This window comes from Hippocampus comes, unplaced genomic scaffold, assembly GCF_001891065.2.
Source record: "Hippocampus comes isolate QL1 unplaced genomic scaffold, H_comes_QL1_v1.1 scaffold7, whole genome shotgun sequence".
Lineage (NCBI taxonomy): Eukaryota > Metazoa > Chordata > Actinopteri > Syngnathiformes > Syngnathidae > Hippocampus > Hippocampus comes.
Window position 1 is genome coordinate 6,417,537 of NW_017842060.1, and position 19,304 is coordinate 6,436,840.

Consider the following 19,304-nt stretch of genomic DNA (forward strand, 5'->3'; position numbering starts at 1 on the left):
CCTGGGTTTTGTTTGAGTTGGCCTTGGTGGGAGAAAGCCGTAATGATATTTAAAAGTAATTAGGAATCAGAGGCGATTGTTTTAAGACTGCGAGGGAAGCTCAGCTTTCCCTAAAATGTCCAACAATAAGTGATCAAATACATGTGTGTACAAACAATTGTGTGCACATGTCATTGACTAAATATGCGCCACAATGCGCTCAACTTTTTTCCGAATCGGCTTCTTATTACTGGTTACGACGCGAATCTCTTCTCATTAAATCCCACAGCTTCACTGTGCTTTGAACTGTGTCAAAGCTGAGCGTGTACCGCGCGGACGCTGGGCGCCGAGAGAGTTTAGTGTAGGTTGTCCCAATGCATTGAAACGAGACCAGTCATTGGATAAATGCTGGTTTTGTCCCGCCCATTGGACGCTCAGCGTCTCTCGGAGTCTATGGACAGTGGGCGTTTATGGGCTGACACGGAAGCTGAGCTTTTCTGCATAATGATTGGATGATCTGTCTCTTTTTGATTGACAGCGAAATGAGCCAATCACCGATCTTATGGTGAAGGCAACCTTGTGATTTTTTTGAAAAGGAACGGAGAGTCGAATTCACGTATAAATAAACGGACACATTTTATGTCGGCCGATATTGAGCTTCCCCTCCTTGACAGACCAGCATCCGCCACTGCTAGGAATCACTGTTTTTAGCTGTCCGAGATGACTGCATGGACCGTCAGAATTCCGTGGAGCCCCGGCAAAGCCCTCCAGCATTTTCTTTTATATTTTAAACTACAGTCAAACCGCGGCTTTAGAACGTTTCTGTTATCAAGCAAATCGGACTTCGACCAGAAAATAAGGCATTTTTATGGCTGTGATTACGCCCGAAAACCGGGTTTTCGACCAAATTGAGCAAACCCGAATGTGCCCCTCGGCTCCTCTCGGCTTCCCTAGATGAGGAAGACTCGTGTAACATTCAATGTGAGTAGCCGCGTTTGTTGTAATTTACGCAAATCTAACAGGTTTTTTTTTGGTTGTTATTTCTGCATAGTGTATTCGCCCCTAATCATGGGCTAATAACATAGCTTCGGATTTCGAACAAATCGCTTTTCGAACAGCCTTCTGGAACGGATTATGGTCGAAAACCCGAGGTATGGCTGTATATTATGCTATGATTTTCTTAAAACCCTGACCCCCCCCCCCCCGCTCCCCTGACATATCGCTCAAACCCCCTTTCGCAACGAAAAAAAGTGACGATAAAGCCAAGTGTTGTGAGCGCCTGGCTGAGACATCAGTCCAAAGATTTTTACAGAGGAAATATGGAAGCTTGTGTACAGATGGGAAAAGTTGGTGACAGTGCTGAGAGACTACGTTGAAATGTTTTTTTTTTTTTTTAAGTAAGCTTCTATCTGTATTCGAAGTCCTTATACCGAATATATACCGTATGTAGATACAGGGGTACAAAAACATAGCAGTCTGTACTTCCAATCCGCTCTGCGTGGGATTGTGTCGACTCTAATCGAGGCTCCTCAGTGGCGTTGACACAGTCATCACTTTCACTTTGACTTCCACTGACCGGCTCCGATGTCCTGATCGGCTCAATCGCGTAGGGTTTGACAACGCACCGCTTCTGTCGGCACTTTTACTTGGCCGAGATAACCCGTCCACCTATCAATATGCCGATAAAATGGAATGCTAGTTTTTGATCAAAGCTTTGGCCAATCACCATCATCTCGTCATCAAAGTTTAGCTGTCTGCACGTTCTCTTCTGTTTCCTCTCCAAATTGTCCTGTGACCCCCCCCGCCCCCCCAAAAAAAACAAGACAATGACAACAGAATGGTCTTGTGAGATGACAGTAGAACCATTTAATTTGTTTAAAAGTTCAGAATTTTTATATGTATGTATTTTTTAAAACATTAGATCAAGAAGGCACTGACATTAAAACAAGGTTAAATCACAGTTGCTGTGTTATTAAAGACATTAAATGATTTTTTTTTTTTTGCATTTAAAAAAAAAGCATCATTTTTGAGTGGTCAAGAAAAGAAATGACAGAGCACCATTGGCAAATTTTCAGTATTTCACCTGACATAAATGTGGCGTGATTTGCATCTACAGTACAGAAAAACATTACCAAAAGTAATAATGCCCACCACCTATATATTATATAATATTATAAATTAAGCCGTAAGATTTATTTTTTAAAAAGTGTTTGTTTTTCAGATGAGTCAAAGGTTTTTTTTTTGTTTGTTTGTTTGTTTGTTTTTTGCTTATATTTACATATTAGGCTTTGTGGTGTTCAGTGGTGTGCCAGTCCTGATACATCTCCACCAGACGGTAGGCCTCTCGCTGTCCGGACAACAATGCACCATGGGTAGTGGAATAGTATTTGCGGTGGGTGGCCTCGCCAGCGAACAGGAGCTGCAGGGGCTGACGAGAGAAAGCGAGAGAGATACAGTATTCAAGGTGAAAATGGCGTCTGTGTCATTGTGACATTTTTTTTTTTTGGGAGGGGGGGGGCTATTTGTTTTTCCCCATCACAAATTCTGTCGCGCAATGGTTTTTAAAAAAGGCACTGCAGTGTTTGTTTGACTTTTGGCTTAGTCACACTTCATCAAACCGGTTCATATCTTTTAATATATTTTCATATTAATAATTTCCATGACGGTGCAGGTTTTTTCCTTGATTCGCAACAGTGGATAGTCTGCTGGCACTTAAGGGCAATTTATTGTTTACCATTCGACTGTAAGAAGTGAACCAGTCGAGAACTTTAAAAACATTTAAACGTTATTTTAACAACGAGTTCACCTGACGGACTAATGACAAAAAGTTGTGTCACGCATCCACTTTTTTCATAAAAAAAAGTCTCGTAACAGTTACCGGAGCCTTGGTGCTGTTGGCGTCAGGCAGTGGCGTGGCCAGCCTCTCAAAGTCTCCGCCACTAGAGCCCACCCTGGCATAGGAGTAGGACCCTCGAAAGTATTGGTTGCTACCCCAGGAGGAACGCAGGATGCGCCGGGGCTTTGGAATGTCGGGGTTCCCTGTGGATAAAAAAGACAATTAGCATCATTTTGCATGATATGCAGTCTCGATAGACTTCCACGAGACTGGACTTGCGTCTTGAGTTCTACCGATTTAATTTAAATGCCTCGTACTTGGTTTGCTTGAGGCTTGTTACTACGTCGTGTTCATCAGAGTTCCTCTTTCAGTGGCCGGTTGCTTCAAGTGGTGACATTTTCACTTCCTGTTGATTTCAGAAACCGCATCTGACCATTTGATTTTTTTTTCCCCCCCAACTTGATTTTGTATCATCAAATTAGTTTAAACTTAGCGTACTTACAAAGTAAGTGGAAAGTGTTTGATTCGTCATTTTTTTCATTTGCACAAGAGCTTGCGTAAAGTTCGACCTCAAGCGTAACTTCCCGTTGTTTGACGTCATTCGATTGCTACACCTGAACACAGGTTGTTCACAATTGTTCTATGACAGCACTTGCCTTTGGGCATTTTTGCCGCGACATCTTTACACGACAAACAGGACATCACCAAAAATACAGTAACTTCCGGACAATGACCAAGGGCCTTTAAAGTGAACAATGGACCTTCAGTACATTTTTCAGTGCCTCAAGACTAAAGTAAGCACAGCGAATGATCAAATGAAATTACAGATGCACAACTTTCTTGCTCCTAACTGGCCAACAAAGATGCGGATTGTTATGCCTGCGAGGAGCATGAGGGCTCATGTTACCAGCGAGGTTTTTGATCAGCTGCAGTGCAAACATGTCGGTCCCAGGGACAATTCGAAAATATCAAAGAAGACATAGTCCGAACCAAGGTTATTCGAGTTAACGAAAACAAATGAAATCACTAACATTGAACGGAAAAACATTTTCATTCATGAAAAACTGAAACGACAATCTTGGGATTGTAAAACTAAGACTAACTGCAATTACATTGAAAATGTCCCTCGTTTTTGTCAGTTAACGGCATTCATGAACTTTCCGGGTTCATTTTAAATGGATTTATTTCAGCGTTGCTGTGCGTCCGTACAGAAGAACAAATGTCAGTCGGTCGTTTGAGAATTGTATTTTACTGGAGTATACAATACTTTAGTGACCTTTTTTTATTTTATCCTGCACTTGACAATTCACACTCCGTTTTTTTTTTTCAAACTTAAAATACTAAAATGAATTCAAGTAAATGAAAGCAGTCGTGAAAAAATACAAACAAAAATTTGCTCTAAAATTAAATTAGAACTAACAGAAGCTTAAAAACAAAAATCAAAATGAAATTAAAACCTAATAAAATATCCACAACTATTATAGACGTGGAGGAGACGTTGACAACCCAACCGTCCAAAAAATCTTCACGGTCTGACTTTGTCACAGAATTAGCTGACATCCTGCACATTGTCGTCTTTACTGTCATTTCTCTTGCCTTGGTTTGACTTGCCCCTCCCAGACAGCTTGCGAGTGAACTACTCAAACTGACATTTTTATCAGGAGCCTAATCCCTTTTATCTAATTTACTTTCTGCAGACTCTGGTCAATTGGTCGAGCCCAGAGCTGAAAGCAAACACGGTGAAGCCACATTTAGCTGCTATGCTGCACGCAAATGCAATAAGATGCAAACAGAAGTGAAGTCTGCCCCGAAAGTAAATGCTTTTAAATCCAGGTTCAAATCTTGCCGCCCCCGCATACTGTTGACAATGCTTGTTTTAAAAAATAATTTTAAAATCAAATTCACAGTATGGTCTTTTAGTAATTTTTAGAAACCTACTTTTATTTCCTTATTTTTTTTATTTTATATATATTTATTATATATTATATATATTTATAATATAAAATATTTTATCATTATTATTTCCTTAATTTACTTTTAAATGTTTTTAAAATTTTCTGCTTCTGAATGTTGTTAGCTGTTGTGTTTTTAACTGCTTTTAAGGGCGTTGGTTTTGTTTCTGTGAAGCACATTGAGTTGGCCCTCGTACGGAATGTGCAATGTGTAGATAAAGCTGCCTTGCCTTACGGTCATCCTTGCACTTTTAATACAGGATCTCACTGAAGATGCAAATCGGAGTGTGTAACCACAACTCCTAATCTGCTCCCTCCATTCATCCGCCCATCCGACTGGCGACAAACCACTGGTAAGTAGATGTGTAATTAAAACGCTAGTGATGGGATTAAACCCCGTTGACCAGACTGTGTGCAGCTGACAGTCAGCATATGACTCCCGCTGGCCTCATGACAAGAAGCGCTTCAGCCCACGCTCGGCAGTAACCTATTCCTGCTGCTGCTGCTGCTTACTGAGTCGAAACCACGGTCGTTCTCCATTTCTGCGCATCCTGGCACGAGTTGCCTTTCAAATTTGTTACGGTAGAAGTGCGTGTTAAATCTGGAGTGAATGTCGTCGAGCTTCATTTGTCGGTGGTTTGTTTGTGTTGAAAGATTTCACGACTGAATACCGTTGTTACTGTATAGTAACATGGGGTTATGACCGCGTACATGCTAAATGCATGGTGTTGATGCGTTGGTGGTTATTGTCTGGGTTCTTATAGACCACAGTAAATAAACGAATCCAAACGAAATACCATTCTGGCGGCCCGTGGGCGACTGGTTAGCACGTCTGCCTCACAGGGCAGAGGTGCAGGGTTCGATTCTGGCTCCGGCCTTCCTGTGTGGTGTTCTCCCCGTGCCTGCGTGGCTTTTCTGTGGGTACTCTGGTTTCCTCCCGCATTCCAAAAATATGCATGGAAGATTAATTGAACACTCTATAATGTCCCTCGGTGTGATTGTGAGAGCAAATGCTTGTTTGTCTATGTGTGCCGCACGATTGGCTGGCAACCGGTTCAGGGTGTACCTGGGGTAGGCTCCAACACGCCTGTGACCCTCGTGATAACATATTAAATGGTGCGTACACCTATTCTAGGTTTCTTAAATAGTTTGGTGCACGGAGTCAACTCATTTACAGCTAGCCACCCCCTTTTGACAAAACTAGTGTACACAAATCATCTCATCATGCTCAGAATACGAGCAGTTATGACAGTAAAGTGTTAAAATATTTAAAACAAGAAGATTTTATGACAGTTCGGCCACTGTATTTCTATTTACATTCTTCATAATCTCTCAAACGTGCGCATATATATGTTGTGAATGTATCAACAGTCAAGAAAAGTCAAACCTGCGTTTTATCTGACTCACAATGAGTTGTTGAAGTTGTTGACACACACTGCTTACTGGACTAACACTAAATGAGTCATCTAGTCAACACTGGTGTATTTTATGATGTCATTGTCCAAACCTGATCTTGTCACTGACGATGCGGCCGAGTTTTCGTGCTACAGTGAGTCACAAAGCTGACCAACTTCTGTGAGTTCACGATGAACCCGCGTGGCATTAGCAGCTAGGTTCAACTCAGATTTGAAAGATGATACCTCCTACGTTACAATTATGAAGTTAGTCTCAGGTGGCTGATGACAGTAATCAGTGTGTGGTCCATTCATTTTTTTTTTTTCTCAAAGCACTTGTCCACATAGGAAGGAGGAAGCCAAGAGTCAAACCCAGAACCTCAGAACTGGAGCAGCTGCCTTGGCTCATATTCACATACCATAATCGGCACACAGCGCTGTAGTTAGATTCTGCAACTGTACTGTTTTGATATGCTGATCTGAAAGCAACCTTGGTATGAATATCTTTTCACAGTGAATGTGAAAATATTGATTCAAAATCATGGCGCGTGGTGTTCTAACTGTACACCTCGGTTTCCGTGTGTATATTTAGAGACAATTACTCTCAAATGTTGAAGATCAGTCAAGAATGAATGGTAACATGAAACCTGGACAAAATTTCATTTCATCTGGCCCGTCAGATGCGGCAGTATTTCTTCACCACATTTCCAGTAGGCACGGGCTAGTTAGCTAGACACGCATTCGGAATAGCTAAACATTTCCATCGTCAGTCTGAGCTGTTGTTGTTGTTTTTGTGTTTGTTTCTTTGCATGAAACGTGACATGACCCCCACCCCTTTTGTTGTGCGTGCGAGCAGTCACCGTCACTCACCCTTTGACAAATTTAAGGTAAAGATAGCGTTATAATGCTGTCTTTAAATCAACATTGGCAGCCAACTATGGGAGTTAGCGTGTCTACGATTGGTAAAATAAATACGTCAGTGGGCCCCCGCTATTCGCAGGGACTCGGCCGGCCCGCAAAGAGCAACAATCTGTCTGTCTATTACTAATGCCCATTGAAAAGTATTGGGATAATTTTTTTTTTCCAACTCAAAAAATCTTCAAAAAAAAACGCAGATCAACCTTCAATATGCGTTTTCCACAATAACAACAAAACGGGGAAATGGGGAGGGGAGAAAACACCTCAAAAACAAAACAAATATTTTTTTAAACGTTGGAAAAAAAATGAAAAGAAATCCGTGATTATGGGAATCCGCGAGTATGCGGGTCTCCACTGTATAGACTTGATACAGACTCGGATGACTCGCTAACTAGCATGGCTAACATCAATTCATATCCATTATTTCACAAAGCAGAGAAATAGCTAGCTACTCTTTTTCCTGAGGAATAAGTTCTTTTCCTGTTGTACTACATGGTTTGATAGTTCAGATAATTGCTTTATTTTCTCTTTACGTTTACTAACTTACCTGCAATTTACCTACTAGCAACAGTATTTTTGCTCATTATACCATCTGAATGTGATACCGCCCGGAAGAATGTAAAGAGTGTCTGTCAATGAATTACATAACAAACAAATGCCACATAGTACAGCGCTGTGCACTGTGAACAGAAAACAAACATCAAAATAGCCTAAATTCCTCTCCCTGATATAAATCCCGTTTTTGGAAATGACACAATTTGTTCTGCACCTTTCTCATGGAAGTGGACATTCAGACCAATCAAAGACCAACGGTGGGTTTAGCGACTGGGACTGGTATTAAGGCGTGCTGAAAAGTGGGTTGGTACGGTACAATGTGTACCGACTGAACCAAGCCTGTTTGGGAATGTGAGATTTTACACGATGGCGACTACGAGATGGCTTACAAGCTTACATGTGCTCATAATGCATTTTGTTTGCGGCTGTTCTGACCTGTAAAGTGCCTGAGCAGCTCTGTGCATGTCTCCGCGACAGTTTCATCATCGCAGCGCTCCATGTAGACGGCCTCCTCGCCACATATCCAGCCACTCAGCAGGTAGCCGTAGCGCTCTGGGGGATAGAGCACGTCGAAGTTGCTGATCTTCTTATACCACAGCTCCTCGGGGTAAGTCAGCTGTTCCAGCTGGGCCTCGTCTTCCCAAACAAATTGAATGCTGTTACACTCGGGGCTCCAGAATGGCTCGGCGTACTCTAAGAAAATCTTATCCGTGGTGCTGATGCCCAGCCTCTCAATGGCCAGCACCTTGTCCTCTGGTAGAGAAGGGGAGAACATGGCCTCGTGGTTGTACTTCATAAAACCTAAGGAGACCGTCACGATCACGTGGTCGGCCATGATCCACTCCTCGTCTTGGCACTCCACCCAAATGGGCTTCCCCGCCTTCGGGGGACCGTGGCGCCCAGCGTTGTTTCGATTGTGGTTGTTGTCCCGGTTGAAGTCGTCACGCTTGCCGATCGACTCGTCACGCTGGGCAGAGTAGTTCCAGTGGATGCAGCGGACTGGTTTTCTAAGGCAGATGGTATGAGGGGGGATGTCCCTGGCCAGGAGCTCCACAATCTTATTGAAACCTGCTGGAATGACGTGATGCGCACCGGGGATCTCGGTCCACTCGCCAAAGTCACTCAGAGACACCTCATCCATGTTGGGTGAGCTGCTTTCACAACTCTCGACCTAAGGAAAGACAACGTTCCTTAAATTTGTGACAACCTTGTTAGCAACTTCACAAGTGGCTGCTGTCTTTGTGGAAGTTTCTTTAAAAAAAAAATGGAATGAGTACTTCAAATGCCTCTAAAATCCCCCCCTCCTCCCCTTAACAAATTCCCTAAAATAACAACTGACTCCAAAGCACATGACCTATGCCCACACTGCGCTTCTCAGCAATAATCTTCCATTTGTACAAGTTCGAGTTCTTAAAGCAAGTGTCAACGTTTGAAACGTCCCGGTAATTTTGATCCATCGACATGTCAGAATTTGGCCCGTACGAGCAGTTGGTGGATATTTTTAAGTAAAACTTGTCAGCCGATCAGAGAAGGGAGTTCGCTGAGTCAAAGACGAGACAAAACGGTCAAGGAGGCCTTGCTTGCTATGGCCATTTCCTCATTGACCAACCGGGCCGGGTTTTCAGGAGGACTGTATTCAAAATAGGCGGCCTGGTGGTCAAGTGGTTAGCGTGTCAACCTCATAGTGCAGAGGCACAGAGTTTGATTCCAGCTCTGGCCTCCCTGTGTGGAGTTTGCATGTTCTCCCCGGACCTGCGTGGGTTTTCTCCGGGTACTCCAGTTTCCTCCCATATTCCAAAAACATGCATGGCAGGCTGATTGAACACTCTAAATTGTCCCTAAGGGTGAGTGTGAGCGAGGATGGTTGTTCGTCTCTGTGTACCCTGTGATTGGCTGTCAACCAGTTCAGGGTGTTCGCCGCCTACCTCCCAAAGACAGCTGGGATAGGCTCCAGCCCCCCCCCCCCCGACCCTTGTGAGGATAAAACAGTTCAGAAAATGGATGGATGGATGGATTCAAAATAGATTTTCAATTAGTGTACACCAGCTGTGTTTTGTGCCGCAGCTGTGGAAGACCGCAGGTGGTAACGCCTGCAAGGATTCCCCCCCCCCTCCCCCCCAACACACACACACCTTGAGGTACTGTTGAAGCATGGACAACTTGAGCTTCTTGGTGTTCTCGGAATCATCAGGATCCATCGTAATCCGCTTGCGCACCACATCTCGTGTAAAGATGCCAACGCTGTTCTGGCTTTCGGCCCCAACGGGCTTCCCATGCTGGAAAAACTCTTGAGTCAGCTGGTACACCTAAAGGAAGGCAACAGAGGCAAACGAGACGGACAGTCATCAGTCTGCGAAAAGAGGAAGAAGGATGTGCCGACGACGGAGGTCAAATGAGGAAGACAGCCACAGCGGTGAACTGGAATAGAAGTTTCAGGAGACCGGGCGACCTTTCCTCCATCCACCCTAGCCTCCATGGGTGAACTGGAGTCGCTCCCAGCTGAATTCGGACGTTTTAGTCAAAACACGGGTCACGTCCCACATTGGATATAAAACGTCTACACGGCCATTTCAAATGCCAGGATTTTCCATTTTTTTATGTGGGGGGGGAGGGGGGGGGAGACCAAGATGAATAACCCAGAGCCTTTGGAACTTGAGTTAAAAAAAAAGAAGTCTTTGAGAGAAGAAATAAAAAAAAATAAACAACTGAGATAATGTGGTTGGGGAAGTGAGCAAGCTAAGCTCAGGTCAGCTGTGATGTCGAGCGTCTTTGTGTCATTTTGGTCAGATTCTTTGTTTTTTTTGTCTTGTACGCCTTCATTTCCTTGAAATTTTTGGTGCCACTTTGAGTCGCTCGACTGCAAAAAAAAAAACCATGAGTTCCCGGTTTCCAATTCCACTTGACTCGTGCCGCTGTAAAACACGTCTTTGCACGCAACGGATTAAAGAGTGAATTTTAGCCGTGGAGGTCACACCCCTTTTTTTCAGTTGGAGAGATTAGTCGTGCCTCATGTGGGGCAATTAAGGTTTCTTGCAATTTGAACCGAGGGAAATTTGGAAGAACAATGTGATCTGGTTGTGGCAGAGTTGAATGAAAAGTTGAAAGCTTTCCAGATATGATTCTACTGTTTGCAGCCACACGAGCCGCTGGACGTCAACTCTGGCAAGAGATCAGACAGACAGTGAAAATATCCCACTTGCTCCCCAATGCAGAGAGGAGTCATTTAAGGTGGATTGTGTATCTTCGGTCTTCGGGATGCCTTTCTCCATACACGGGCCTGTTATTTGTGCATTGCAAGTCCAGTTGTGTGGCAGTCTGTAATTCAGTTTTTTTTGTTTTTTTTTCTGGGACTACAATGGAAATAGTCAGTCAAGAAAAGAAGAAATACTACTGTGCTGACCTTCTTCGCTTAATTTTAATAACCTGCTTGACTCCCAATTTGCTACATCCGGTTTTGGTGGTCTGGTGTGTGATATTTTGAAAAAAAAAAATCCCTTAGGCGCTTAGGGAAAAACAACAACAAAACAAGTGTGTGTGTGTGTGTGTGTGTGTGTGTGTGTGTGTCACTTTCACTGCTTTTACAGATGTGTGCATGATACCGCCGCACTCATAGTGCACAATGAAGGGCTCTATGATTTGCCACACAAAGCATTTGACTGTCATTCAGGTCTTGTCCCGCAAAGATGTTTGATTGGGCTCTCACTAGATGATACAGCGTTCAAAGATGATGATGGCAGTCGGTCTTAAATAACGTGCTCCTGCTGTCCTCTCACCTCATTGTAAAGGTCGCTGAACTCCTCCACCAGGTCCTTGGGGATCCTCTTGCCAACATTGGTCAGGTAGTGAGCGACGCCGTTCTTGCTGTACAAGCTGATGCGCCCGATGCTCTTCTCGCCATCTGTGGTTTGTTCCAGCAAGCCGTTGTCCTCGGCCAGGTGGTACACCGGGTTCCCATTGCCGCCGTGGATCCAAGTCGCTCCGAGCTCCAAAGCTGTTTCACCTGCGAGACAATGCATCGGAATTACAAGGGGCCAATTCAAAAGGAATCGCTTCAACGCCTTTTTCAAGGTACGAAGCGAAATCCAGCCATATATTGTGTTTTACAATAATACTTAACTGTAGCTATAATTGTATACCTGTATGTACCTGTAGATGGAAAAAGTGCAGCGTGCAGAGTCTTTGTCATTGAAATGCAACAAAAAAAATATACATTTCCAGATATAAAGTGACAGACAGCCAGCCTTCGCTCAGCCGTACCAAGAAAGTATATCCAGTAAATGCAGCATGTTGGTTCACAGTACTACTTAAATATATTTTATCACGTCATATCTACCTGCAGGTGAAAAAGAAGCAAAGTGTGGAGAGTTGCAAAAATTCACGAGTGCAGTCAGTGAATGGAAGAAAACGGACTCTCAAATATTCTTACTCTTTCCGATATTTGTCACGTTTCGTCTCTTTGTAATATAGCTACACCGGCCAGGGCGATCCACTTCTATCTTGACAATCATGCCATATTGTTTTTCCTTCAGTTAAAGTATGTACTGTAAATATAGTGCCACGAGATGTTTTCGGATAAGAACTTGGCCCCAACTGATGAGTCAGGTGATATCTTGTACTTTGCCAATTTGTCATTAATTGAAAACAACCTCAGGTTATTTTATCTGGCAGCAATGAGTGGTTAGACAAGACCTTTGTCTGTCAGTATGGCGCCAGTTTTTCTATTTTTTTCTTTTCCCCCGTCACTTTCTCACCGTGGTCAATACTTTGAACTCTCCCACCGATGCGGTCTAAGGCCTCTAGAACTGTGACATCAGTGAAGCCCGTCTTCAGCAGGACCTTGGCTGCAGCGAGGCCGGCCACGCCAGCGCCGATCACAACTACTCGAGGCTGCCGAGGAGTGCGCAGGCCGCTACTAAGAGGATCATCAGCGCCGTCTGAGGAGATTTCACAACTTTGCATGCCGTCCGAGCTCCTCTGCAACTTGGGCTGTTTGGAAAGGACGAATGAAAGTTGGTCAATAAGGGAAGCGGCCACACTGACTCAGCGGGCGTCAGGAGGTAAATGCAACACACATTCCCAAAATCCTGTCATCAATTGTGCGCAGTCTATGATGACAAGTCAGATTTGGTTGCATGTGTGTAAGTATTGGGTCACTTGTTGATCAAAGGATGTGAAAAAGTGAAAAAATTACAGCCGTTTTTTTTTTTTTTTTGTAGCCGTCTTAAGACTTATTCAAGAATTGGGAGTTCAAGCGCAAATGGAAAATAATTGGTGAGAACAGCAATGGGGCTAGGAAAATACGCCATGTACTTGAGCGGTCAACTGTTTTTCGTGAATGTATTTGTTCTGGAGGATTTTAGAGGCATTTGAAGTCCGACCGTGTTTTTTGCGAAAATTCGACAAAGATGGCGGCCACTTGTCATGTTGCTACTGGGAAAGCATATGACTGTCCCAAATGTCTTGGCAAAAATGAAGATTTGATTAGGGCTCTCGTGCAATCCATGACTGAGTTTTTAATTGATTAAGATGCCTATCACAAGACTTAAATCTGTCATTTGAATAAAAGAAATCACATGCAATTCGATTGTAATGGAGTAGTGAAATGATGCATGACACCACTAAAACGCGCTGCCACTTGGCTTGACTTGTAACCCGCATTTACAACTCTTTTTGTGACTTTTGTTTGTTTCTCAACAACTTGTTGTTTTTCTGTGAGAAGTCCTCAAACGACCCACAGCCTTATTCTATTTCAGTCAGACCCCAAGACTGGACATAAACAGAAAAAAAAAGGAATTTCACATCACGATATTGCTCAGGCACATTGGCACAAAAAAAAAAAAAAGCTTCTTATTTTAGCGCACGAGGCTGAAAGCATGAGCAGCTGTGTGTGACAAATAGCTATTATTCGATAAACCATCCTAACAGAAAAATATGAACATTTTGTCTTATTCCAAGACGTGAGACACACAGACCAAAAGTGTCAGTCGCGACGCAGACACATTAGCATGCCAAGTGCGGGCTTGAACATGTGCTTACTGAGGTCAGAGGGGAAAAAAAAAAAGACAAAAAACGCCTGTGTCACACCACAGAGCCATGGCAATCCGTAGAAGCACCTGTTTGACATTATTTTCATATGGCCCATCAGCAAACGCGCTCATGTGTTGACCTCGTTAATCTGAACATGTGACGTGGCCATGTTACCATCTCCCAGGAAATGGGTCAGCCTCCCCGCGGATTTTCTGGGGGATGGCTGTTTCAATTGGAGAAAGAAAGAAAGAAAGAAAAACGAAGCAGTCACAGTATAAGTCTTTATAGCATGAGGTATTTGCCAATCACCAAACAAAAGTAGAAGAACAAATAAGAAGCAGTCGTCATGACATCAAAAGTGCTGTTACACTACAACAAGGATTTACAGCACCAAAAGGTCCAATGACCAACCAGGAATCCACCTCTTGGCTACAATTGTCGCCGAGATTCTAGTTAAGGTAAGCCATTTTCATCCAAAAAGAATAACTTTCCGAAGTTGTATCAGAAGTTGTGTTATGGAAAGTTGCACAGGGCGCATTCTGACGCCATACTAAGAGTGCGTGTGTTTGAAAAGGCAGATGATGACACGCTCTGCTCTGATTAATTTCAGAATGCAGCCTTTGTTATTAACCAATCAGCAGGTCATGCTTGAACTGTTTCCAGTTCTACGACTGCCTGACGCATCGGGCACTGACACTCCTTTATTGGGGTACTTTGAATAACCAAGCAGGATATTTGAACAACGTTCTGAGTTTCCCAACTCTCAGAGTGAAGCAGTGCAAGCTTGTAACATATTTCTGAATGCAGTCACAATTTTCTGGCCAAAAAAAAAAAAAAATTCTAAGGAATCTGTCAGGGACCAACCATGCCATATGTAATATGGACTGATATTGAGGCTGATGCCAATTCTGATATTTGCCAGAATAAAATTTCCGATACTCGTTGAACCAATTAAATAGAAAAATAGATGATGAATCTAATAACTTTTTGGGTCACTTAACGTTTACAAGAATAAAGATATGAATGACAGGGAGGACATTTGACTCTTACACAATACTTTGTCATTTAGTATTTATTAAAAATTGGCAAAAATCTGCCTTTTTTGGGGGGGTGTAGTATTTCATGTCTTTATCTATGTTTTTGTGTTGTATCTATGTGTTTTATATATATAAATATATATATATATATATATATAGAGAGAGAGAGAGAGAGAGAGAGAGAGCTTCGTGTTTGCTTTCAAAACTGAGCTTGTAGCAGACGTGCACATTTTCAGCATGACCTCTCTGATCCACTGGTGAAAGGACACTTTGATCCTCTCCTCTTTCATCAATAACTGCTTCAAACAACAAAGTGTGTACAGGAAAAGTGATTAAGATTGCACGACTGTCTGTGTCTTACATGTTGTATTGTGTTGTTTTGTTATTTTGACTTCAAGATGGCGCCGCGCCGCCGCGAGAGTGGCTGCCTTTCCAGCAGTTCTTATATTTTGTTCTTCTACTTCTTCCTTTCATAACTTTGCTGCTGTGAATTGGGAATTTCTCCATTGCGAGACTAATAAAGGTTTTCTTATCTTATCTTGGTTATGTGTTCATGTGCAAAAAAAAAAAAACCAAAAAACAAAACCAAAAAAAAAAAAAAACATCCCAAAGGAAGTCTGATTTTTTTCCAACTTTAAATTAGCTATCAGCCAATTACCGTAATCAGTCGGGCCTTAATTATCATAATACAGTATTTCTCGTCACTAGTATGATAATTTAATAATGTTGATGGACTCTGGAGGTACAGTGTAATAATAGACTGTTTAATTTTCAACAATTACCCACGACAAATAAAATATCTTAAATCGTTTGTACGAAGCTTACAGATCTATCTAGATTATTTATTTCCGTGATTAAACGGGATACTGATCCTTTTGAGAAATGTATATTTGTGATGAATGAGGCGGACTGAAAAAGAAAAACATCCTCTCAGTTGTACAGTAATTTTGTAGCTGGTTAATACCGCCGCCACGCTCTTTACACCATCACGGCAGATTAATGCGTGGGCCGGCCTTGGGTAGCTCAGGGTGAGGTGGCGTAAGGAGGGAGGGTACGCTACCACTGACCTAGAAATGACAATCTACAATACATCTGCCATTGGCCTTTTCATTTTTAAAAGAGCGCAGTCGGCCCTTCTTTACAACCTAATTGCTTTCGTCTGCCCCGCCACCCCTCTTTTTTTTAATTCCAGCTGCATCCGCAATCCCATCCGCAGTCATTTTAGAGAACTGGCTTCAACGACAACAAACGTCCCTCCTTGCATCAAACGAGAACCAAAAAAAAAAAAAAAAAGCAGCTTAATCTCGGCGGCTTTGTGTCAAAGGTTAGACATTCCACACTTTTGCCCCAAAGATTATGGAATGTCATGTAAACAAACACGCACACAAACACTTCATCACGGCACACCATCTGAGGATGCAACACCACATTAAAAAAAGGAGTGATGAGTGAATTTATTCACGTTGAGTATGTGTTTTGAAGTCGATGAACCCGAACAATTAACACCCAATTGTGACTGGCTGGCGACCAGTTCGGAGTGTACGTCGCCTCTCACCCAGTCACCTGGGATAGGCTCCAGCACACCACTAATGAGGATCAGCAGTATAGAAAATGGATGATTGAATTAAAAACGCACATGATTGGTTCCAATAGGACAAAGAAATATATTTGTCATTCTGATTAAAGTAGAGCTCCATCCGTTTTCTTTCAGCGAATGGCGGCAAAAAGACTGGACCGGTCACTTGACAAGACAATCCGCATCTTAACGCTGGTTGCACACACTTGTAATATTTCCACTTTTTTTCTTTCTTTTCATATATTGCATAATTTGGCATCAGTAGAATTGCGCTGGACGTTTTTACCTTTGTGCCTTGATGTGGGATGGATGAAGACTTTTGTGAGTGCCTAATAATCAGGTGTGAGTGTGTGCATTTGTGTGTGTGTGTCTGTGGGGGAGCGCATGGGGGGGGGCAGGTGCTGTAGATACTCACCCTCACATACATTCACACAAGAGTGACAGGAGTCCTTTTAAAATATTCTATCAAGATGATGATGATGATGATTATAATTCATGCAATTAATGATTCATAGGTATTGTCCCACACTGATGTCATATGTATGATTCAAATACATGACGTCCACCCTTTAAATCCGAGGGGCGCCTATTTGTCTGCCGCGCCAATCAAATATGTCAAAATCCAGTTAGACCGCCTGCGCCTCAAATTAGACCTGCTTTTTGTGAGTCTAAAACTGAGTCTACTTTTTGTAACTAAATTTGCAGATGTGTTGGGAGTCAAGCCAGAAATGCCCGCTGGGGGTCGGGTGTTTATACCAAATTCACAACTAAACCATTGTCCCTGCACAAAAATGATGATGCGCCTGCTTTTACGCCAAGCACAAACTACTTTCTGTCACCAAATTATCAGGTGTCTCATGGGTGCGGCTGCTTCATGTACAACATGGCCCAAAACATGCTAGACTAGACTTGCACTGGCACATACATTTCCACCCATTTTAACGCCGAGCGCACCTGTGCCAGTCTACTAAAATGGGCCCCAAAGTCTTGCTGATCTGGTTATTAAACACACTGTTTATGCTGCCTGCAGGTTGTTTTTTTTTTTTTATCTTAACGGTTTCAAGTCACATCAGGTCTGTATGTAAAGGAGCTGGATTGGTCACATGGGTTTAACTAATTTGGAGCTAAATTAGATACGGTAACTAACCACTCGAAACAGGCCTGTGGATAATCCAGTTTACCGTAACTTTGACGCCACTATGAACTAAAGCCACAGTAAAAATAAGTAACTGAATGAATAAACAAAATATGAAATTGTCTGGCATTCTTATCAGAGTCTATGCAAGTGTACTTAATCATGTGTCCTGGATCAATCCCAAATCTGAACTTGTTTGTCATTGTTACAGACTGTTAATAGTTGTTAGTAGAAAAGGGTGGTTGACGAGTTAGGTGATCTAACTTGTGTTTGTGTGTGCCTGTGTGTGTGTGTGTGTGTGTGTGTGTGTGTGTGTGTGTGTGTGTGTGTGTGTGTGCGCGTTTGCGTTTGCGCGCGCGTGCGTCGCGTAGAACCTGCGATACCACAGTGGCAGCGGGACACAAACACAAGTGAGTTTTCACATCATCAGCATACAAAGAGCATTTTGTTGAAATAAAAGAAAGCAGACAAACAATTAGAGAAATATACCGCGCGCGCACAGGGAACCAAACAGTAATAACTCATTTCAAACGCAAGCAAATGAGAGCGTATCATCTGTTCTCTACTCAGAAGTCTTTTTGTGTGTTTGCGTGACACCGGTGTGAGAGTGTTTGCGGGACGGGGCCGAACGAGACCAATCGTAAACAAAACGAGGGGGTTCTGTTTTGCTTTCTGTCAAGTGACGCGCTGTTAGCCCAAAAAAAAAAACCAAAAAAAAAAAACACGAGCGCTCGTGTCATGTCTCCAGCCGCACTTACCCGAGTGTCTCGTCGTCTTCACGCCGCTAAAACGTCACGCTGTGGCACCGCCGGCTCGCTTTTGTGCCAATGGTTTGCCTGCAGCACACCGGCTCGGTTTTTGTATGTATGCGTGCAAACCAGAAGCAGCCAGTTTTGTGCAGAGCCGCTGCCTCCTCATTGGTTATACATGAGCGAGCAGTGACGTCACGGACCGGCCCACCGCGCGCACGCTGATGTGCTCGCAGCAAAAACAAACAAACCCGGGATTGCCAGGGGGCTCTCAGATGGATGACATTAGGAACATGTCGGTCAGAACTGCAAACAATATGACTGAGGAACATTAAAAAACGGATTCTAACTTGCTTTTATGTCGTCGTTGTTCTTTTGCATATCAAGCTACAGTTGTAAATTACATAACCTGGCAGAATTTGGCAAATAATAGCAATTTGGTGGAAAATAGGACAGATCATGCGAGGAATTTTCTTTTTCTTATTTTGGGACGGTGGTCAGGTGAAGCGATGTGTGATCACACAATCGCGTGTGCAGAGGCAGACTTACCATTCGGCAAGCCCAGGCAATTAATTGGTGCCTCGAAACTTCCAGGGACCCCTAACAGTCTCATGAAAACTGAATACGTTTTCCTTTATTCAAAGCAATTCTTACTTTTTAGCAAGTCAGGTGCTTCAAAACAGGTTAAAAGGCTTAAACTATCATGAATAACACACACCTGTCCATAATACGCCCTCAACCCAAAATCATTAAAAAAAAAAAAATTCCCCCTCTCTTTCTTTGTTATCAACGTTAATAATATGAATGAATAATTATTTAAAACATACCAATAAAGTGGTTTTAATTTCAGGTTAAAACCCGTTTTCCTATACCTATGATTAAGTTCTTCAACCATCAACCGTTTTACACTCAAATGTAGAACTCTACCTATCTATCTAGCTAGCTAGCTACCTATCATCATCTCTCTCTCTCTCTCTCTATGTATGTAATCTATCTAATCTTAGCTCCCGAGTTAGTTAACCTCACATGAATGAAATACTATCCAGCTCATTTGCATACAGACCTGGTGTGAACTCAAACTGTTAAGATTTAAAAAAAAACAAAAAAAAAACCTGCAGGGCAGCAGCCAGTGTGTTCATAGAAAGT

General features: G+C 42.8%; 1 protein-coding gene across 2 annotated transcripts; it reads right to left on the reverse strand.

Moving 5' to 3' along the window:
• Nucleotides 1–2,183: 2,183 nt before the first annotated feature.
• On the reverse strand, nt 2,184–18,257 carry smox (spermine oxidase). Of its 2 annotated transcripts, XM_019862576.1 has the most exons (8): nt 18,168–18,257; nt 12,386–12,620; nt 11,408–11,634; nt 9,767–9,940; nt 8,070–8,805; nt 2,853–3,018; nt 2,714–2,747; nt 2,184–2,407 (listed from the first exon to the last, which is right to left on the reverse strand). In XM_019862576.1, exons 2-8 carry the CDS (start codon nt 12,591–12,593, stop codon nt 2,261–2,263), a joined length of 1,692 nt encoding a protein of 563 aa, XP_019718135.1. In that variant the 5' UTR covers nt 12,594–12,620; nt 18,168–18,257; the 3' UTR covers nt 2,184–2,260. The 2 variants fall into 2 exon arrangements, with proteins under 2 accessions (XP_019718135.1, XP_019718136.1); XM_019862577.1 differs by lacking the exon at nt 2,714–2,747 and having other exon boundaries at nt 2,858–3,018.
• Nucleotides 18,258–19,304: the final 1,047 nt, after the last annotated feature.